This window comes from Myotis myotis, unplaced genomic scaffold (assembly GCF_014108235.1).
Source record: "Myotis myotis isolate mMyoMyo1 unplaced genomic scaffold, mMyoMyo1.p scaffold_m19_p_7, whole genome shotgun sequence".
Lineage (NCBI taxonomy): Eukaryota > Metazoa > Chordata > Mammalia > Chiroptera > Vespertilionidae > Myotis > Myotis myotis.
The window spans coordinates 30,323,216-30,346,499 of NW_023416379.1; the positions used below are offsets into that span (position 1 = coordinate 30,323,216).

General features: G+C 34.9%; 1 protein-coding gene across 12 annotated transcripts in view; it reads left to right on the top strand.

Moving 5' to 3' along the window:
* Positions 1 to 23,284, top strand: part of UTRN (utrophin) — a 443,932-nt gene that overhangs the window by 385,134 nt on the left and 35,514 nt on the right. For all 12 annotated transcript variants that reach the window (XM_036316081.1, XM_036316083.1, XM_036316082.1 and 9 more), the window contains 5 exons: positions 1,559 to 1,760; positions 7,521 to 7,606; positions 10,119 to 10,276; positions 12,546 to 12,712; positions 18,213 to 18,324. In XM_036316081.1, the coding sequence (XP_036171974.1) occupies positions 1,559 to 1,760; positions 7,521 to 7,606; positions 10,119 to 10,276; positions 12,546 to 12,712; positions 18,213 to 18,324 (725 nt within the window). The remainder of the gene's footprint in view (positions 1 to 1,558; positions 1,761 to 7,520; positions 7,607 to 10,118; positions 10,277 to 12,545; positions 12,713 to 18,212; positions 18,325 to 23,284) is intronic.

The following is a 23,284-nucleotide window of genomic DNA, read 5'->3' on the forward strand; positions in this document are numbered from 1 at the left end:
TCCTTCCACCTCCTGAGCAGGAGTAGCTCTCATAGAAATTGATGTATTCTTCTCTTGGGGTACTTTCACTCCTCCTTTTAGTCAAGTTATCAGTCTGCTTGTCCTCCTTCTCAGACTGAGAGCAGGGGCTCCGCCTTATCCTCTTTGCCACTGTCTGTGCTCTAGCAACTGCCATGCCCACTAAAGATGTTTTATACATGAAGAGTAAGGATGGGAGCCTTTACTGTGAACCCCCACTAATCCTTACTGGCTACAAGTTGACTGTATGTCAAAGCATCATGGAAAGCAAACAAAGTTAGGACCAGATTATGAGGACCCTATAGATTAGGCTTCATTCAGAAGGCAGTGGAAGACTATTAGTTTTCTACAGCACATGTTTGTTTGTTTAATTTTTTATTGAGGTGGCATGTATATAACATTATATAAGTTTCAGGTATACAGCATTATAATTTGATATCTGTATACACTATAGTATGTTCACCACCAAAAGTCTATTTACCATCTATCAACATATATTTGACATCCTTTACCCCTATTGCCCTACCCCACTCCCCTTTCCCTCTTGTAACCACCAATCTGTTGTCTGCATCTATGCCTTTGTTTTTGTTTTGTTTGTTCATTTGTTTCATTTTTGTTGTATAATTTGTATATGAGTGAAATCATATGGTTTTCACTCATCCTTTTCCTTTTAACTTACTTCACTTAGCATAATAAACTCATGATTCATTTTTGTCAAAATGGCAATATTTGATCTTTTTATGGTTGAGTAGTATTTCATTTTATATGTGTATATAAACCAAATCTTCTTTATTCATTCATCTATTGGTTGTCACAGAGGTTGTTTCGATATCTTGACATAAGTGAATAATGCTGTAATAAACACAGGGGTACATATATCTTTTGGATTAAGGTTTTTTATATTCTTTGGATAAGTACCTAGAAGAGGAACTGCTGGATCATATGGCAGTTCTATTCTTAATATTGTGAGGAATGTTCATGCTGTTATGCATAGTGCAAAGCTTATTTGTCTTTTCTTTTTTTTTTTAACTGAACCTCCTTAATCAACTTTGTACCTTATTATGTACATGTTGAGAAATTGTTTAAAACTTAGTAGTTTGACAGTGGCATAAAGGATGAAATGGGAGGGTAGTAAGCAGGCTGTTCTCTGAAATTAAGAGAAGGAAAGCAATGTAACATGTGGGCTTCCTACCATTTGGAGTAGATTTAGAGATTTAAGCCTTTCTATATTTAAGAGTAGAAAGAGGTTGGAGGGAAAATAGCCAGAAAAAGAAAGCAGGAAGAATTGATATTCTAAAGAGTGAAAAATGGGATCATATTGAAAAGTGACAGCTCAGATTCAAAATAATGCAAATGGAGATAAAAGAAGAAGTTAAAAATGTAAGGATGGAAATGCTATTTATTACTTTAAAAACTGAAAATAGCTAAAAAGGATAGATTCTTAAAGAACAAGACAAATACTTAAGACTAGAAATGTTTTTGTTCCAGTGTTGTTATATAATGTAATGACTGTACATACTCCTTTCTCTCACCCGATTAGTGGATCTCTTAGAGTTGAATACAACAAATGAAGTTTTCAAACAGCACAAGCTGAACCAAAATGACCAGCTCCTTAGTGTTCCAGATGTCATCAACTGCCTGACAACAACTTACGACGGCCTTGAACAGCTGCATAAAGATCTGGTCAATGTTCCGCTCTGTGTGGATATGTGTCTCAACTGGTTGCTCAATGTATATGACACGTAAGTTTTTACTTTTTCCCATTAAAGTACAATTCTTGAATGACATGTTAATAATACAAAATACATACATTTTTAAAGTGCAAATCTTAAAAGTGCTTTCAAAGTACTTTATCCAGTGGAAATATTTATGTTAATTGTTGCAAAGGAATGACTTTCCAAAAATTGAGCCATAAACCAACAATAAAACAAAAAGGAATGTCCATCCATTATTTTAAGATTTTGCTTTAATTACAAAAGCTGTCAGATTTGTAGGGTCTTTTGTTTTTTGTTTTGTCATCATGCTAGAGGAAACCTAATTTAAGTAAGTTCAGTTTCCTTCTTCTGGAATTTCTTATAGTATCTTTTAAAGACAATATTTTGTAGTTATTTTTATGAATTAAAATAATTTACTGCCTCATAATAATCTGTGATTTTTGTGTGACAACTTAAGAGCAATCAAATGGCAATTAAAATCATTTTACATCTCTTTTAGTATTAGCTTCACTTATTGCAAAGGTGGTTATGTATGTATATGGTCTTTTAAGTAAGTTATGCTGCAGGGCACTAATATCTGTAATTTCATTAGGTACTCATTGTTACATAAAGAGCACTCTCAACTCCCAGAATAACTCAATTGCCATTAACTTGAGGTTTTGAATGTGACAGTGCATTTGTAAAATAATTCTAGAAAGACCTGCTGTGTGCTGACATTTCTGAACTATTAGGAGGAATTATTCATTCTTCTGGTAGGGGGTTAAAATATGCGAAGATGAAATAAGAAAATGAGGACTCTTGTTTTTCTCTCACACCCTGAAAGTTCTCTTTCCATTAATTAGCTGTATGAAGATTTGTGTTTATCAGCCTTTCATTAGGTTTAGAGAAAAAGAAGATAGATGATAGTTCATAAGTACACACACTTAACAGCTGATTCTGTATAAATAAGTGATGATGACAATAGCTCTAGAGATGATTTAATTAAAGTTTGCTTATACTTTGGAGTAGAAAAATCTTTTCTTTTTCAATATTCACAAATATCATAAAGTTTTTTAAGTAACCCAATAGCCTTTGTGTGTTTGAGTGTTCTTAAGAAATTCCTTGAGAAGTGATAGCATGAATCTCAATTACCATAATGAATTTGGGATTTATTATATCCTTGTCTGATATATTATAATACATTTTATTTTAATGCAACTCTGTCCTGCTATGGCAAAATAAAACTGTTAGCAATTATGAACTATTAAGTCGATTTTCAATTTTTTAAACCTCCAAAAGAGACATTTTCTATAGTAAATTCACCAAAATAGCTGGCCAATTAGATGTTTTAACTACATCCCAGGAAGAAGGCTAAATTCATAGCATATTTAGGAACTTCATTAAGCCCTGTGGGGTATGGCAGAGGTGCACATCTTGAACCATATTTAAAGAATGAACACCCTCGACAATGACTGTGGCTCTAACACACTGTATGAGTTTGCTCCGGCTGCCATAACAAAGTACCACAGCGTAGATTAAACAACAGAAATTTATTTTCCCACAGTTCTGGAGACTAGAGTATAAGAACAACATGTCAGCAGGGCTGGTTTCTTCTGCGGCCTCTCTCCTTGTCTTATAGGTGGATGTCTTCTCCCTGCGTCTTCACATGGTCTTTCTTCTGTGTGTGTCTGTGTCCTAACCTCCTGTTCCTATAAGGACACAAATTGCATTATGGTCCAACCTAATAGCCTCATTCTAACGTAATTACCTCTTTAGAGATCCTATCTCCTAATACACTTACATTCTGAGGTACTGGGAATTAGGACTTCAACATATGGATTTTAGGGAGATATAATTCAGCCTATGACACAGATACATGCTGTTTACACTGAACAGCCCAAAGGGAATACTGTCACTTAGTTGGGAAGGAAGCAGTGTGTGAAATGTCATATTCTAGGAAGTTATCTGTTTGTATATTTCTGTTTCCCACCATCAAATGTGAACACATGAGAACTTCTCTACTAAGATACTGTTTCTTATTTAGAAAGACAATATCTTGAAATTTTCCATTAAAAGGGGGAAAAAAGCTTTTAAGATATATCTCCTTTTCATGTCAAAGAAATATAGCAAAGACCACAGTGAGTCAGAATGATGTCTAGTCTGTTTAGTTTTTCTATCTTGGAGAAATATCGTGAATTAACCTGGGGGAAAAAAAACATGGTCTCTTATATGACAATAGTGTCAGATGGCCTGAGTTGATTGCCCAAATCTCTCTAATAACTATGACTTATTCATGTATCTAAACAAGAGTGTTTAACTCTTTTCAAACCATTAGTTCCCTTTGAGAATCTGATAGAAACTCTCTATCTACTCCTTCCAATGCACCAGAAAATAATGGACCCTAAGAAGTCTCTGAACCTTGGAAATGGTGCCATGATCTAACCCTTTCATTCATCCAGTTGTCTGACATTCATTCATGAACCATATGCGTTGACTGCCTTACTTTGTGTAGTATGATGCAGACAGAACTAGCATTTGCAGCTCTTGAAGTATACTCAGCCCGCTCTTGAAATATAGACAGCAGATAATCAGACAGCAGATCATAGAATTCTAGAAGTAGGACTATGAGGACCTACCATTTTGCCCTCTTTCTTTTACTGATTAAGAAACTGACCCAGTGAGACAAGACAATTTATCCTTGGCCACCTATTGCATATTAATGGTAGGTATAGCACTAATATTCATTTTTTTAATATTGCTTAATTATTCTTACCATATTGCCATATCTAAGAAAAAATAGTACTTTAGAAATTATTCTACGTTTACTGTTTCTTTGAAGTCTTCATATGTTTCTCCCTTCTCCTAATATTCTAAATTTTGTTTTAAAAATGTTTTCTTCTGTTATGGATAATAAGAATGAAAATATTTTATTCTGGTTGCTGTGTGATTTGGTAACCACTTGACTTTTGACATCTTAATTTCTCATCTGAAAAATTGCAATAAAACATCTGTTTGGATCACCACACATAAGTGACTATGAAGGCCAAACGAACTAATATGTAGAAAGGTCTTCATAAATAATAGAAATGAAATTGATTCCATTTATAAGAGTTCACAGCCTCACTCAGTCTTTATCTTCCCAGGGTAAAAAGTCTTAATTTCAAAATCTTCCTTCTACATTTAATGGAAATCAAAATTGTTTAAATTATTATTTAAAGTAATAGAAGATTTGGTTCAAATGCTTTTGTCTCTGCGGAAAATATTAACCTCACTTGCTGCAGTGTGAGGTTATTTTTTCCCACTTTTCCAAGATAGATATAAATTGTATGGTGCATATCTTCCCAGTTAAACTAATGTCAGGAGTTAATTATGAAGCTATCAGGAAACCAAATACTTAAGTGTTGGGTTATGTCACCCAATAATAAATTTTCCTAGCTCCCTATTGCCTCACAAACCCAGATACTTTTTTTTTTTTAACATCAAAGCCCTGCGTTAGCTTGCCCCATGTCGCCTGGACAACTTTATCAACAATTTAACCTTGATGCAAGTCCTTACCACCTGAATGAGTCTTGTCACTGGCACTCACAGACCTCCCTCTATTTATTCTCTTCCTAAGCTTTTCCTGTCATACTTCCTCCTACTTGGGATAGGTGAGCCATGTCATGCTCCAGTGTCCAACTTACGTTTTTTTAATCAAATGTTGTTATGCTAAGGACTATTTAGACAAATCAGCAATCATTAATTAGTCAGCCACAATTAACTTATAGTTGATTATTTCCATACATAAAGGTGGGTTTTGTATTTTCTTATGATTCTTTAGTTGTTTCCTTGTCTCACTCCCACAGTTAGTGTGTGAGCATATCATGGGTAGGAATTGTGTCTTGTACTTTTGTAGTGGTCCCTGTGGTATGTAGAACAATGCTGGGATCATCGTAAGCCTTCATAACTGTTGGTGGTGTGATGAATGGATGACTGACATTTTCAATAGTCTTCCTGATGATTTTCTTTTCTTCTGTTGACACCACAGACTGGAGGTCATCCTGTAATGCCCATCATTTTGATCTTTTTTTTCCCCATAAGGGATTGCTTTGTCCTTAGGCATATTCATGTACTAGTCTATCAACACAGCCCTTTGTTATCTTCTGCAAATCTACTGTCTGATTATGTCCAAAGAATAAAATTTCCTGATTTCTGGAGGAAAGAAAAGAAACATTGTCTATTTTCATATGATAATTAGGAAACACCTAAAAATATTAAGTAGAAGCAAAATTTCTAGCATAGCAGTTTAAGATATTTCTATAATTGTAAGAGACTGAAATATATATATTAACTTAGAAATTCTGCTTATAATAGTTACATTTATTTTTTAAATCTATTACTTGTTTCATAGGGAAATTCTGAATGTTGTACACATACATAGTAAAGGTTCAAGAAGTTTGTTGGGTATGATTTAATATAGATATAGACTCTAGGCTATTGAGGTATGGTTTTGAAAGTACATTATAGCAATACCTAAGCATTTTTTAAAATTTCATTTTATTATATGTCATGATATGTACACAAAAATTTACCAGAGTATTTACAATTTGTGAATGGAAGATATCAATTAATATTAATAGTAAAAATATCAATAAGATCAAGACTTAAATGCAGTTTGACAATAAGACTACCTAAAATTAAAGTTCCATAATACAAATATTTGCTTGTTTTTGAATAGCATGAATTACTAAATGTTATGTATTCATATAATTATGTAAAAATTTATTTATAGGTTTTAAATATGCTTTATTTGTAAATTGAAAACATATTTTAAGAAAATTAACAACAATTTAACTGAAAACTGATTCTTAACATGAAATGTAAAGACAGCAATAAAGACTTTTTTCTTGACTATGTTCTATTCCATAGCAAGGAGCATCATATTGCTAATTTTTATAGTTTCTGCATTTACTTTCCCCATCCCCAGGATCTAGTATAGCAACTAACATTTGGTAGACAGCCCAGTAATTCTTTGATAAATGATGGAATAAGACAACTTTCTGCTTTAAAATAAAATAATTTTTTCCTTTTAGTCCTCTTATAAGTAAAATTGAAATGGTCTCTCATTGGTATAGTGTAAAGCTATTTTCTCATGTTGATTAATTAATACATTTTAAATTTAATTATAGCTGAATACTTCCCCAAATAGAGATTCCACACCTATCTGTTTAAGACCATAACTAGTGTAATTGCAATAGTAACACAAAAACTGCATGGACAGAGACCCACATCAATAAAGGCAATACATGCAGTATTTGAGTATTCAGCAGTGAGAAGCTCTCAGTATATAGCTGATTTTTCAGTCATTTTTTTAACTTTTGATCTTAGATATATCTTGCTGAATTAACTCACATGCATATTATATGTATCTATTTTGAATCAACTCACATGCATATTATATGTATCTATTTTGAATCTTTTATAGTTATTAATAAATAGATTTTAACTCATAGTATTTGTAAAAATTATATGTTTTCAGCTTTATAGTTAAAGTTTTAATTTTGCCTTAATTTGTTCTTCCTAGTTTATATATTTTGTGTAATGTGACTTCAGGCTATATATTTTTCAAGACCAGGTCAAACATACTGTTAAAATATGTAATGAAATTATGGTGTAGGTTTAACATTAATTATTAAACATGAATAGAAAAGTCAGAGCTTTAAGATGCAATTATTTTTTAATGGTTTACCCTCAAGAAAATAGATATTCAGAAATATTTCACATACTGTTTTAAATTCATGTAAGACATTGAGATTCTTATAATTTCAGGGGTCGGACTGGAAAAATTAGAGTGCAGAGTCTGAAGATTGGATTGATGTCTCTCTCTAAAGGTCTCTTAGAAGAAAAATACAGATGTACGTAAGACCATTTTTATACTAATAGTGTTTTTAGTAATGGGAATGATCATTTTATTGGAGATTTACTTTATATGATTGGCTAGTAACAATAGTTTCCATTTTTTTAACCCTTACTCTACATGTCCAGGCTACACTGAGGGTGTTAATACATAGTGGACTTGTGTGTAATGAAACACCGATAATAGGATCAAGAGGTGAGGTGCCTTGGTAGAGTGAGAACCAGCTACAAGTTGTATCTCATTTAATTCTGAGAATAATCATCCCATAATGATGTAGGCATTGTGATTTCCATTTTTCAGATGAAAAAGTTAATGCTGAGATAGGTTACAAATCTAGTGAAAGGCTGCAGTGACAATAATTGCGGGGCTAGAATTAGATCACAGAGTCTTCTGACTCTAAAACCTAAGCCTTTTCTATTTCTGTATATTTCCAATACTTAAATATATTTATCAAGATAGACTAAAACTGTTATAGACATAGTTAGACAAATAATTAAATGAAGGGCATCTTGGCATTTGGAAAATAACAGGCCCACAGGCCAGAGAGACCTGCCTTCAAACCTCAGCTCTGCCATTTAGTAGCTGAGTGATGGGGCAGGTGTTTTTACCCTGGTGGCACTTCCCTCTCTCTTCAGGCCTTCCTGAGAGTATCCCTTCATTAGATTCAAACAACACCCTGGCCTTCCTGCTTATAGCTGGTGGCCCATTTGCCTCATCAAAAACACATTTACAAAGATCCTTTTCAGCGGCCTTTACATCTCTTCTGTGCTAATTTATTGGATCTTGGGTTTTAAATTGTGACTTTTCTCTAACCCATTCCCACATTCTTACACTCCTTTTTATTTCTGGCTATGACATCAAAAATGTGAACATTTATGAAAATTTAGAAACATGTCAACATTTCTAATGCTAATATTAACCTTTTATGTTTTGTGTGTAGTTTTAGCTTAATGGTGGCATAGCAATATAGCTACAAGTCTCAAAAGAGGAAAGTTGGACATGATTGATCTTGTTGAACACGTGCACTACTCTGTACAGACTATTATGCATGTGCATTAACTCTATTTAACTAAAAGGCCTCTTCCCAGGAACAAGTTTAAAATGATCTTCATAGTAAGAATCCTGGACAAATATTTCCTGGCCATGATCATCTTATTTTTGACAAATGAAGAGAAACAAGTAGAACTCTAATAAAATTTAAGTGAACAAATGATAATAAAAATTAAATTTATCGTAATTAAATTTGCTTTCCCTATGTATACTTATAATTAAAGTCATATTTCATGATAATTACTATGTAAATATCACTGAGCCCGGTTTAGTTGTTTGAAAGTGCACCGTTGACAGTGTTAGATCTGGCATTATTCTCCTTTAAAATAAAGGGAATATACATTTTGATCTGATGTTCATTTATCAGTGTGGTTTTTTATGGTTTGTGGGATCCAATAAATATTTACTCCCCTTTCTTCTGTTCTTGGAAACTTCACATGAAAAACATTTAGAGTTTTCGTGATTATGAATTTTCAGAACTTGGAAATTTCTTTTCAAAAAGTATTAGTTTCTATAACAAAGTGGGTGGTTTTTTTCATGAAATTTCTCCCCCCTCCTAAAGTAACTTATTTAAGCATATTAGCTTTATTTCTTGGAACAAGCTAATAATTTTAAATCTTCAAAATGTTTAAAGTGGTGAGTGGAAGATAAGCAAACACTGGAAAGGAGAGAAGAGTTTTAATTTTATTGAATCAGGAAAGCTATGGAATAAATTGGAGTTTTCTTAATGAATTTAAAAGCCTAAAGAACTATGAAAGCAAGCATGAGTTTTGTTACTATGTCTTTAAAATTTGAATAAATGTATTTTAGTACATGAAGTGAAGTAAAACAAAAATAATTTTTATAGCTAGTAAGGAATGAGACTGATTGGGCCTAAATAAAAAAACAACTATACATTTAAAAATAAAAGACGCTTCCTTGCACTTCTTAAAGTTTTTTTAATATAAAATAGATTTGAGTATAATAATCTTTAAAAGAAGTAAATATATACATATGTCTATAATAGAATATTAAATTTAGGAGTGAACACAAAACGTTTAGTAAACAAATCGTTAAAATGTAAAGATTTGCTCTTACGGCACATTTATTCCTTTGACAAGTCTTGAGAAGCTTTGTCTTGGCTCACTGTCTTTTTCAATAAGAAGGGAAATCCTTACTGAAACCACTGAATGAAACCCACACGTATTTATTGTACCATTTGTAAAGGAAATTTGTAGTTACTGGTCTGTTTATATGTATTGACATACAATAGGAGGTTGTTTTCAGAAGCATGTGGTTAACCAGCCCTGATTACAGACACACAGAATATCAAGGTTGTCAGAATTCAGGAGACGACTAATTGATTCACATCCCCATGATTTTTTTTTTTTTTAATCTTCATTGTTCAATCCCCATCACCAAAGACATAAGAGAACACTTCGGGCAGTTGGAAGTTGACCTCTTGCTTCTCCTCCTTGCAGATCTCTTTAAGGAAGTGGCAGGACCGACAGAAATGTGTGATCAGCGGCAGCTGGGCCTTTTACTTCACGATGCCATCCAGATCCCCCGGCAGCTGGGAGAAGTAGCAGCTTTTGGAGGCAGCAATATTGAACCCAGTGTCCGCAGCTGCTTCCAACAGGTAAACACACGGGATTGCTGGTGTACAGGGTGTATTGAGGAAGGGTTTTGAGAATGTTCCAAGAAATGGGACAGGGAACTTGGGCTGGAGCCAAATGGTGGAGGACATTGGGTGCCATCTCAGTAAGTTGTATTTTGTTTCTTTTTTTTTTTTAAATATATTTTATTGATTTTTTACAGAGAGGAAGGGAGAGAGATAGAGAGTTAGAAACATTGATGAGAGAGAAACATCGATCAGCTGCCTCCTGCACATCTCCTACTGGGGATGTGCCCGCAACCCAGGTACATGCCCTTGACCGGAATCGAACCTGGGACCTTTCAGTCCCCCGGCCGATGCTCTATCTACTGAGCCAAACCGGTTCCGGCTGTATTTTGTTTCTTAAGGCATATTTGATTCAAGGAATAGCTACCATCTCAAGAATAGCTGCTTCTCAATGTATAAAATCCAAACTCTCTAACACGTGCTGTCGGATTGCTGTGATGTGGCCCTGCCTTTGCCCTGGCCTCATCTTGTGTCACTTGTCCCCTTGCTCCCTGCTTTCCACCCACACTACTTCAGTCCCTCCATTCTTGCCTTAGTGCCTTTGGTCATGTGCACTCTGTTCAGAATGTTTTTCCATATCTTCTGCCCACAAACTCTTTTCTCATCACCAATCTTTATTTATTCTTTAGATCTTTCCTTAAATCTGAAACCCTCTGAAAACCCTTCCCTGACCTCTTTAGAAGAGGTTATGTGTCTTACTTTATTCACCTGTGTCACCTCTGCCTTCTTAGGGTGCTCATTACAATTATAATTACATACTAAATTGTATATTTGCCTGTTCAGTTTTGTTCTTTCATAAAAATCTAAGCTTCATGAATAAGGATAATTTTTACCTTTTTATTATTGTATCCTTATGCACAGTGCCTTGAATATTACAGCTACTTAATAAATATTTCAGCCCTGAGTTCCTTGGAGGCAAGATTTTAAAACATATATAAAATAAACATGTTATTAAAATAAGGTCTTTTCTTTGAGAACTGATGTGCAGAAGGAGAATGATACACAAAGTTTTATACTGGTCTAAGTTGTTGATGTTAAACTGGAAAAAGCATGTTAGTTTCTTTTTAATGCTTACTATATATAAAGCATTTTAGAACTGTTACTAGTGATACCATACGTTTGCTTAAAGTACAGCCTACAGATATTTTCTCAAAGCATACTCAGTGATTTATCATTGAAGAGAAAAAATGCTCACACCATCTTTTTAAGGTGAATTGATGTTATGGGTTATTACGTTTTATAATAGCCATTTTTCTTGTTTTAGAGAGAACAAAAAATACCAATTGAAAATTCTAAATGTAATTTCCTATGTCCTGGTTCATAGAATGACTTAGACAACAACAGAAGAAAGATGTTGGTACAAATTTAATTTGGCACATATGAAAATAAATTAAGATGTTAAGAGAGTTAATATTTGCAAGGGGACTAAGATGTTTCATACATTTTGTTATAAATTTTGAAATCTTGCCAAGAACATTCGTAGTACTGTGCCCCCAGTGTGATGTTATAACAGGACTGGAGCAGGACACAAAAATAACCGTTTTTATGTACCATTTATAATGGCCTTCACTTTTGGAAAGTAATTAGTGAGTTTTTGCTTTCACACATTTTTACTGTCTTAGATGAGTGAATTTTATGGGATTAAAGCATATATGAAAAGAATACCTAGAATAGTGCAGGGTTTTTTTGTTTTTTGTTTTTTAATCTGATTATATGAAAGTACTGGGGTTTTTTCTTCTTCCTATATGACAATATTCATTCATTCTCTCTCTCTCTTGCCGTTGGTATTAATCTTCACCCAAGGTTATTTTTCCATTGGCTTTTAGAGAGAGTGGAAGGGAGAGGGAGAAACAGAGAGAGAGAAACATCGATGTGAAAGAGAAACATCAATTGGTTGCCTCCCTGCATGCATCCCAACCAGGGCCAGGGATCAAACCTACAACCAAGGTACGTGCCCTTGACTGGAATCAAACCCAGGATCCTTCAGTCCACGGGTGGATGCTCTATCCACTGAGCCAAACTTTCGAGGGCTGCTTTTTATCTTTTTAAGTTCTAGAATTTTCTGTCCTTGAAGAACCTTAAATGTTTTATGATTTAACTGACGTGGAAAGAAGTACATAATGTTTAATTGAGCACAGATTTTTCAGAAGATTATGAAGCAGCAACACTTGCTGCAATTTAAATAAATAAATTTTCTTCACATTTAATGTATTTGCTTCTTCACCAGAATAACAACAAGCCAGAGATAAGTGTGAAAGAGTTTATAGACTGGATGCGTCTAGAACCACAGTCCATGGTTTGGCTGCCAGTTTTACATCGAGTGGCAGCAGCTGAAACTGCAAAACATCAGGCCAAATGCAACATCTGTAAAGAATGTCCAATTGTTGGATTCAGGTAAGATCTACCACAGACGGTGGCAGGAGACGATTTTCTATTCTGTAGATGTCAGCTCAGTGTATGTCTGTCATCCCTTCCATTCATTCCTATTGGGGGGTTTGCTTTCTAAATAAATGAGATGCTCAGCATACTCTGGCTAAAATTCCATTTCCTATAGCCAGTACATGAAGCTTATTGTTATTATTTTAATATTATTTTGCAATATAATGAACAACATAAACTGATGAATGAAAATAGCTCCAGAGGCAGAGAAGCATTGAACAGACTGTCAAACCTCAGAGGGAAGGCAGGGGAGGGTTGGAGAGGGGGTAGAGATCAACCAAAGTACTTGTATGCATGCATATAAGCATAATCAATGGACACAGACACAAAGGGGGGTGAGGGCATGTGCTGAGGGTGGGGGGTGGTAATGGAGGGAAAAGGAGACATATGTAATACCTTAATCAATAAAGAATTTAAAAATATATATTATTTTTCTCCAGAACCAGAGACTTTTCTGAATTTCTATTACATATTTCATAGAAATGTTCATGCATGATAATTGCACAAATCATTATACATATATGACCCTGATGGGATTGGGTGATGTTCTGAGGCCTTTGGGGTCAAACTTGGTAAGCACAGAGCAAAATTTAAATAACGACTGAGAAGTAAAGTAATGGAGTTACTTTGTTTTACTTCTACCAAGTTTGGTGTGAAGTAGATTAACCCTGTTTACCCGCACACAAAGAGCACTGCTCACCACTGCACGTTAGTGTAATCAGTGTCAAATTCATCAGTTTGTGGCCACAAAGCCGAGAGTATAGGGTTAAAGGTTGGCCCCACGATGAAGTGTCTTGACTGTCACAGTCCTTTCACCTCCTTGTATTATGATAAGTATGCATTAGAATATATATGTTTCTCTTACGCAAGGAATATAGAAAGTAATCCCAGTTGGATTTGGAAGTCAATTATGAAAAATGCAAGACTACTCAGCAGTGGAACTCAAGGTTCTGTATGTGCCTTTCACTCATTCTGAAAGAGGAAATAACTAAGATGGTGATTTCGCTCATGGAGGGTCAATCGGCATGGCCAGGATTGGTTTTGTTGTATATAGTATCAGTGTCAGTGCTGGACTAAACAAATCGCTGTCATTTGGCTGACTTTACCAGCATAGTTTGTATGAAGAGTATTGTTGCATTTTCTGAGAATGGCAGACTAAGAACCTGAGTGTAAATATCCTGTCCTCCAGGCATGGTATGCGGGGAAGCCAGTCCAGAGTGTGAAGGTTCTGAGTGCATGGTGCCAGCGAGGCTGTACAGTCTAGGAGGATGGAGAGGCAGGTAGTCAGTGGGAGGCAGAATCATCATGAGCCTGACAGCCAGTGGAAGTCAGAGGGCAAACCCTGGGTGAGGAAGATGGAAAAGGTCCATTGATATGCAGCAGGTTTCTTGGAGAGGCTAAGTTTAAAGCACCTGGTAGACAGGCAGACAGAGACGAAAGGAATAGCTGGAATGTAGCAAACTATGAGTAGGAAGATAGTCCAAATAAGATATAACCATCAGCACTAATAATCACTGCTATTCTTCCAGTGCTTACTGTATGTCAGGCTCTGTGCTCAAACACTGCATTTGTTATTTCATTTACTCTCCATAAAATCCCTGAAGATTGGCAGGATTATCTCTACATTACACATGAATGAACTAAGACTCAGAGATTAGGCAACTTGCCCAAGGCCAGATATCCAATAAGTGAAGACAAAACTGGATTCAAATATAATCTTTTTGACTCTGCAGTTCATGCTCTTAGTCAATATGGTATTTTTAAAAAAGCAGGCTAGATTTTTAGAAGAGGTGAGATTTGACATTAAGAAACAATTAGATGATATTGAACAGAACAATAGATTTAGGACATTGATTATTAGACCAAAAGTGGTATGCTATATAAAAAAGTAATGTGAAATCACAGGAACAATCCAGATAAACTGATCTGGAGAGACTGGCTTATGTAAAGCCTGCTACATACAGCCATGCTATAGCCCAGGGAGATGTGGAGTGATGGGATTTCTCAGAGTGAAGGAGAGGACAAAAGACTCTAAAAGTTATTAGCATTTGATTGTACTTTTAATGTTTTATTTCCTAAGTAGAAAAAAAACTGAAACAATTGTAGCATAACATTATGATTCAACACAGCTGAGATGTGGGTACATGGATATTTATTATGTTACTAGAGGCCCAGTGCACAAATTCGTGCACCAGTGGGGTCCCTTGGCCTGACCTGTGGGATCAGGCCGAAACCAGCTCTCCGACATCCCTGAGGAGTCCTGGATTGCAAGAGGCCAGGTCGAGGGAGGGACTTGGGAAGTTGGCCAGCCAGGGAGGGACCATGGGAGGCTCCAGGATGTGTTGGGCCCATCTCACTCAGTCCTGATCAACCAGACTGCAGCAGCAAGCTCACCTACTGATTGGAGCATCTTCCCCCTGGTGGTCAGTGCATGTCATAATGAATGGTTGAGCAGCCTTAGCATATCATTAGCATATTACGCTTTGATTGTTTAAACTGCTGACCAGACACTTAGCATATTAGGCTTTTATTATATAGGATACTCTCTGCTTTTGAATAAACTTGAAATATTTCATAAGAGACAAATGAAAGAGCAATTATAATAAATAGGTGAACGATATTAAATATTGAATTTTAGGTACTTAATGTAAATTTTATATATAGATGTCTCTAATATAAGATGTGGAGTTGACCAGGTAGGTGGTTAGAGATCAAGGTTATAGCAGGATGTGCAGGAGGTGCTGTATTGAGAACTAGCTCTGGAGTCCGGTTGCTTAGGTTTGAATCCTGAATCTACCATTTGACTGTGTGACTTTGGATAAATTACTTGGCCTTCCTGAATCTGAGTATCTTCAACTTCAAATTCAGAGAGCGTTTCCTCCCGGGAATAATTAATGTATGAAAAGTGACTAGGGCAGTACCTATCACAAAAAGAGGAAGCAGTCAATAAATGTTAGCTCTTGTTATTATTACCGAAACTAATAAACATTAGTGGGATAGTAGGCCAGCCTATAGGTGATATTACACTGTTTATTGAAAAGCCTGAACAGTGATGATGCTCAGCAGAAGGCAAGACAAGAAAGATGATCAGAGTTCTCAAGAGAAGTGAAGAATCATAGTGTTGTAGAAATCAGAAAGAGGGCTTTAGAAAGATGTTAGAGATGTTAGAGATGTTAGAGATGCAACAGATGTTAGAGATTCCAAACATCAGATGTAAGAACAGACCTTTGATTTGGGAGGTCACTGGTAATTTTAAAAAGAACTCTTTCCAGGCCATGATAAGGTTGGAAGGCACATCTCAGGCTCAGAAAAATAAGGGGGTTAGTATGTGCAAACAACTGGCTCAAGGAGTCCAGCTCTAACTTGAAGTAAATATGTCAGTGTTATCATCTTCCTTTTACTTGCATATATATTTTCCCAATGTCCTATTTTGAGAATGTAGTCCATTTAAAATGTTTAATTTCTAAACAGAGGAGAAACAGACCTAGAGTCGATATCTGGTTTAGAGGTGAGACTAAGCAAAGGTTCCTTCAAACTAATCAACTTAATGATTGCACAGAGATTATCCATGGAAAGAATAATGTAAGAACAACTCCAATAATAAAACAGGGCTGAGACAGAATGGGTCCTTTAGCTCTTAGGTAAAGGATTGTCTCTTTCTCTGAGCTACAAGGAAGAATGGAAAGCCAACTCCAGAACTAAATATAAAAGAGTATGGGCCTTGTAGAATAATGTCAACTTTTTCCAGGTTGACTTTGCTACCACTTTGTATATATATATATATATATTTTTTTCATTTATTTTCCCTGAACTTTTACAAATCCTGCTAGAGTCTTTCTGTAATTACTTCCAAATTAAATTTTAATGAAATCTTGGATTTGCAGAATGTTTTGTAAACTGGGAATTGTTTCAGTTAGGATTACATACAGCTGCTTAATAGAAGCATAAACAAGTTAGAAGTTTAGTTTATTTTCATGTAAAAAAAAAAAAAGTCCTAAGATAGAAATCCAGGACTGAATGGTGACTTCCCTGTCATTTGGGTCCACTGTACTTCCACACCCCCCCCCCCCCTCACACACACACACACACATCCCCAGTTTTGAGATAAAATTGACATATAACATTGTGTAAATTTAAAGTGTATAATATGTTGATTTGATATACTTGCTGCAAAATGATTACCTCCATATTGTTAGGAAACACCTGCATCATGTCACATAATTACCACTTTGCTTTTTTGGTAAGAACATTTAAAATTTTCTCTCTTAATAACTTTCAAGTATACAATATAGTATTATTAACTATAATCATTATGTTACACATTAGATTCCTGGAAATTATTCTTCTTATAACTGGAAGTTTGTACCATTTGACCGGCATCCCCTTTTCATAGTTCTGGCTTTATGCTCTGTCATCCTTAACACGTGGCTTCCATTTTCAAGGTCACCCCATGCTAACAGAATAGCTGTTCTTCTTATTATTCTTTTTTACTTTTTTATTGAATTTTTTGGGTGACATTGGTTAATAAAATTACATAGGTTTCAGGTATACAGTTCTACAATACATCATCTGTGTATTGTATTGTGTGTTTACCATCCCAAATTGTCTCCTTCCATCACCATTTATCTCCCCCTGTCAGAATTTCTTTTCTTGATGTCAGATTCATTTTCCAGGAAGGAGGAAGCGGGGCCATGCTTCTTCCCAACTGAGTTAGTCCCTTGATATCCCACCCAGTGACTTTGACTTGTATTGCATTGGTCACCACCATCAGCAAGAGAGACGGGAAAACATTTTCACAGGGCACACCACCCACTAATAGTACAAGGGTCTGGTACTAATGAAGGGAGAATGGCCTTCTGCCATGGAGTGTTCAGAAATAAACAAACTCCATTTAGAAGACAAGATGTCAGTCATATTTGTCAAGACATGCATAGGTCAAGAAATATTAGTGTAGGTGAATGTTTCAGACCAGGTTGCTTCCCTGCCACAATAAGCTGGATGTAGTAGTATATGCTGATTTATTTTCTTGAGATCGATTTGCAAATGCTTTTTGCACGTCATTTTAGAAGCTACTCAGCACTTAATGGTTTACAGTATTAATCTCACATACCCTTTACATTTTGTTTCCATTTTCATTCTTAGTCCTTTTCTTTATTATTTTTTTTCTGTAAATATGAATATATTTATGTTCTTAGTTACTACCTGCCATTCTGGTAGATGGAAGATCTGGGAGATATTTTCCATTCTGAAACTTAAAATTTAGAGTTTCACTCCTCAAAATAAGATTCTGCAAATGAAGAGCGATGTCCAGTGTCACTAAGCAAATTCCATGTTTGTGGCCAATATACTTTTGTAGTGATTTGGATGAATGAAATTCCTTCCACAAATGATTGATTTGGACTAAATATAGGCATTCAAGCCAATGAACTTTATAATTTTATTTTCTTCTCTCTAGGTATAGAAGCCTAAAGCATTTTAACTATGATGTCTGCCAGAGTTGCTTTTTTTCGGGTCGAACAGCAAAAGGTCATAAATTACATTATCCAATGGTGGAATATTGTATACCTGTGAGTACTGAGCCAGTGTTTGTTTGTTTCAGTATGTTGCCTTTTAATTAACTAGCATCTGAAATTATTCAGTTTAAATAACTTTGGGGCAAAAGTCACTTTTAAGATGATTTAATTATACTTTCTTATTTTGTTTTCTTTTAAATAAATATATCTATATTATGTTTATTAACAGAATCATTATACACTTTTCATAAAAATTAATTAATTAAATTTTATTTCTGTGTGATTTTAAACAACTTTCTTGGCAGCAGACTCTATTAAGAGCTCATGCTGACCTACATTGAAAATGATACTATGTGATAGGAAGTCATGTTTCTTGTAGACATCTTCAAAATATGTTTTAATAATTACATATTTACATTAAAAGTAATGTAGAAAATGAGAGTAAAAAAAACTCATAAATCTAGCTCCTGTTCAAGCTACCTTCCCGTATTTTTCCATGTCTCTGATTTTAAGATTTTGTTTACTTTTATATTTATATAAGTTTGATTCTGCTGTTTTTAGTTAACATGTTGTGTAATACGTTTTCCTCTCTGTTGTCACATAGTATAACTTTTCCTTTCTAAAGATTATTTAATTGAGTGAATTACTCCAAATTATTTAACCATTACCTTAAATTTGGATATTTAGCTTATTTTCAATTTTCTGATATTATAAACAGCACTCATAAATATGATTGTAAAGATCACTTTTTCCATATTACATATAAATTACACTTCCATATAATAAAGTACTAGAAGTGAGTGACTATGAGTGTTTTCATAGCCAAAATACTTCATGTCATTTTTCCAAAAGAGGTTTATGCCATATTATTATTATTACATTTTGTTAATGTACTGATTTTACTAGGGCTTCACTAGCACTGGATATTAATTCATATTGTTCCTTTTATATAAAGCTATGCTTTCTGAAGTGATCTTCATTTTCTGTAACAGCTATTTTTTAACCTCCTTCCAAATAGTGAACAAAATTTATTCATAGAGCTATACATTTTCTTTGGTTAGGGAATTGAGTTACTTTTTGGACAGTGTTGCAGAATTACAACAGATAAAAGTGCACAATAACTTCAACTAGGAAAAAATTCCCCCGTGAAAATGTGTGAAGTACCATTTATTATTGTGATTAACATACTTATTCATGCAACAAAAAATATTGAGTACTCAGTATGTGTCAGATGCTGTTCTCAGCCCTGATAATTCAGCAGTGTACTATCAAAATAGACAAGATTGGGACTCTCCTGCTACTTTCCATTTAGGAGAAGGGGATCTTTGATAAGGAACAAGGAAACAAATGAGATCATTACAGATTGTAGTAAGTAGGTCAGCAAATTGCCTTTAAAGAAATAAATGGATAATGAGATAAAAGGTTACAGGAGGCACTTTAAATAAAAAAAGTAAGTTAATATCTTCCTAATATGTTAACATTTGAGTTGAGATTGAAGGAAAAGAAAGAATTACTTTACTTCATGTGTATAGAACTAGTAGAGGGAAGAGACAGCACACAAGGGAGTCTGGAGGTGAAGAAGAGTTTGGTGTGATTGGGGCACAGGAGAGCATATTCCACAAGGGGAGTGTAGTAGGTGGCACTGGTATCTACTTTGAAGTGACCAAAGCAAAATGAAAATGTGGTGCCCCCTGTTAAAAAATTATTGCGATATTCAAGATGGCAAAAGCAGAGCATTGGGCCAAGTTCAGAGCTCTCTGAGCACGGGACCCTGTGCAACTGCACAGGTTACATGCCCATGAAGCTGGCCCTGGGGGGTGGGAAAGAGGTGGAAAAGACTTGGGGACCAGCAGAAACTGGAGTGAATTTCATAGAAAGTGAATTTATCCTATCTCAAAGGGAGCGTAGTAGGAGATGGGGTTAAGAAAGTCAGGTATCTGATTGTGAGACCCTGTGGGTCATTATAAGGGATTTGGATTGGGGAGAAATATAGTATTAATATTTACATGGTCATAGCTAGAAATTTAGGAAACTGTATAAAAAGCTAATGTCAAAATGGAAAAAATCATAGGGAAAGTATATGTTAAAGATCTATAAAAATGACTACATATTCAAAAATGTATAAAGAAAATATATATATAATTACTATTTTTCTTGGTTTTAACTACAGTAATCCCCAATGATTTTGCAAAATACCCACAAAATTTGAAATCTATATCTCTTCCCTATCAGTCATTGGCCAGTGGGGGCATACTTGAGTATCACTGATACACTGATGAATTTCACTTTCCAACTATCATTTTTAAATTAAATTTGTAAATTACCTAGAACCCTTCTTGTTATATAGTCCTCCCAAAGTCATTGTTAGTATGTCTAAGATTACAGCTTACCCTGCATTGTACAGGTTGACTCCCTTTCTTCAGACATGCTTTGGGAAGTCCTTTGCCCATTTCTGAAGTTTTCATAGTGATCTTAATCAGCAACCTACATTCATAAATCATCTCTTATGACTCGTTATTTTCTGCATTTGACCCCACAACTTTGGATAAAATTGAGAAATCTATGTAAGTTGAGTCTTTGAAAGGCATAGCCCTGAATTTAATACTAATAAATTACTTGATTTAACAGTTGTCCTCTCTTTTTCTTTTTAGTGAGCTTTATTTATGGTGCATCCATCTTTTACCCAACATTCCCTAAACTCAGTTGATATCTGCCTTAGAAAATGAAATCAAATGTAAAAATATCCATACAATGATAATAAACACCACTTGAGTGTTAAATGGATCAGACCTTTCCGTACATATCTTCATGTTTGCATTTCTCATAGCACATCTCCATTTGTATCTAGGAAAGTGTTCTAGTTACATTAGTCTTGATTTCTTTCTCCTTTACGTTTAGCTGAATCACAATGTTTCTATATTTGAAGCTTATGTTTTTGAAACTTATAAGCCTTATCTTAAACCCTCAGAGCTCCAGAAATAGTTCTTGGAACATATCAGCTTATTATCTGTAACAATATTTGTCTTTAGATGTAGGAAGACTAATGGTGTATGAATGAGCTATCATAATTTATAAAGGTATTTTGTGGAATTGATAATTAGACACTTATATATAGAGATGAAGTGGAATTTTTCTCTCCAAGAAATAACTTTTTTTAACTCTTATTTTCCCTGATCATTCTATAATCCAAATTTATACATTTGGTAATTCTTTCATTGGGCTCAATAAGAGTTGAAGACAGACAACATGATATAGACTATATTTAATACCTGTCACCATTCTCTCTCTATTCATTAAAATCCCACCTTTCACAAAAGCAGCTCAGCTCTTACTTTGTACAGAAGAACTATTCCCAAGCTCTTCTGTTTCCCCTCACCAAAACAATGTCATTCTGTGATTTCTACCAATAGCCCATACTTTACCAGTTAATATTTGAGTCTGTGTTATCCTGTATTGTCTTTTTGTTTTGTTTTGTTGTGTGTGTGTGTGTGTGTGTGTGTTGCTTTTACCTCTTCTGTTGTCTTTTAAATTACTTGAGGACTCTTTTTCTTACTATGCTTGGTTAATTCTGGTCCATAAAAGCTAAATGAGCTCACATCTGCTGTTGGAGAATATTAAAGCTGGAAAGGATCTAACTAAGTCATTCTCATTTTAAAGAAAAAATTAAATCTTACAGAAGGTAAATGATTTGTTCAACATCAGTGGCATTGACCATAGATATAGATTTATTATTTAACTCCATTGGGATGTAGTCATAAGCAAATAGTATTTTCTGTGTATTTTCAGGAATATTATATTGTTGGGGACTGGAGATACAGAGAAAATATAATCAATGGAAGATGACCTCTATATGGGGAATTTCAACAAAAGACTATAACATTTTTACATGATTAAGTTTATGGATCAAGATAATAGTCAGATTTGTTTTCTTATTACCTGCTCACTACATGTTCGAATTTGGGGATTATCATTTATTTTTAAGATGGCTACACTTTATATTATTTTCATTTAATTTTTTTTAAAATATATTTTATTGATTTTTTACAGAGAAGAAGGGAGAGGGATAGAGAGCTAGAAACATCGCTGAGAGAGAAACATCGATCAGCTGCCTCCTGCACGCCCCCCACTGGGGAGGCGCCCGCAACCAAGGTACATGCCCCTGACCGGAATCGAACCCGGGACCCTTGAGTCCGCAGGCTGACGCTCTATCCACTGAGCCAAACCGGTTCGGCTTCATTTAATTTTATAATTAAAATTACCCTAATTGGATCTTTGTAAAAAATTATCTATATTCTCTGTTGCAAATAACCTAAATTGATTCAAATTAGAAACATTCGTATGTTAGAACATGTGATAGTCGGTTAGAGAAAGAGGATGATGAATTTTACATATGATTTATAAGAGTTTTTGCAATTCCTTACAGGGTTGGATAGGGTTAAATATGATGGAAAATGGAAAACATTTAGAATTGCTACTAAGGGCAAGCATGAGTCACCAAAAATTGAGTAAATTAATTGCTACACTGCCACCAGAGTGCAGCTGAGGTTAATTGGCAAGGTTTGCAGTCTGTGACTCTGTCATTGCAGCTGCTTTAGAATTAAAAGGTGGTAGGTATAGTTGAAGGCCAAGAGAGTAAGGATTCAAAGGTGTTAGTGGTACTATAATGGATTTGGGATATCTCTATGCTGAAGAAATCCCAAAGGGGTTTGAGGGGCTAGAGATCAAGATCCTGGGGACAAGAATGGATTTACTCATATTAAAAAAGTAGGAGCAAGGGTAAGAAGGTTCCAGGCAGTGAAAGATTTCTCCAAGATAGAGATTTGGGAATGAAAGATGTGTTATGATGAGTCCTGAGGTGTGGCCATATCTCAGTGTGTGACTGAAGGGACATGAAAGGTTATAGAGATGAGATGGACTTTAGAAGACTATCAGTCTCTAGAAGTGACAGATGATACTGTGTCTGGTCAAGTCCAGTCAAAGGGAGTGGACAGGCACTTTGTTTTAGTGGCTGATC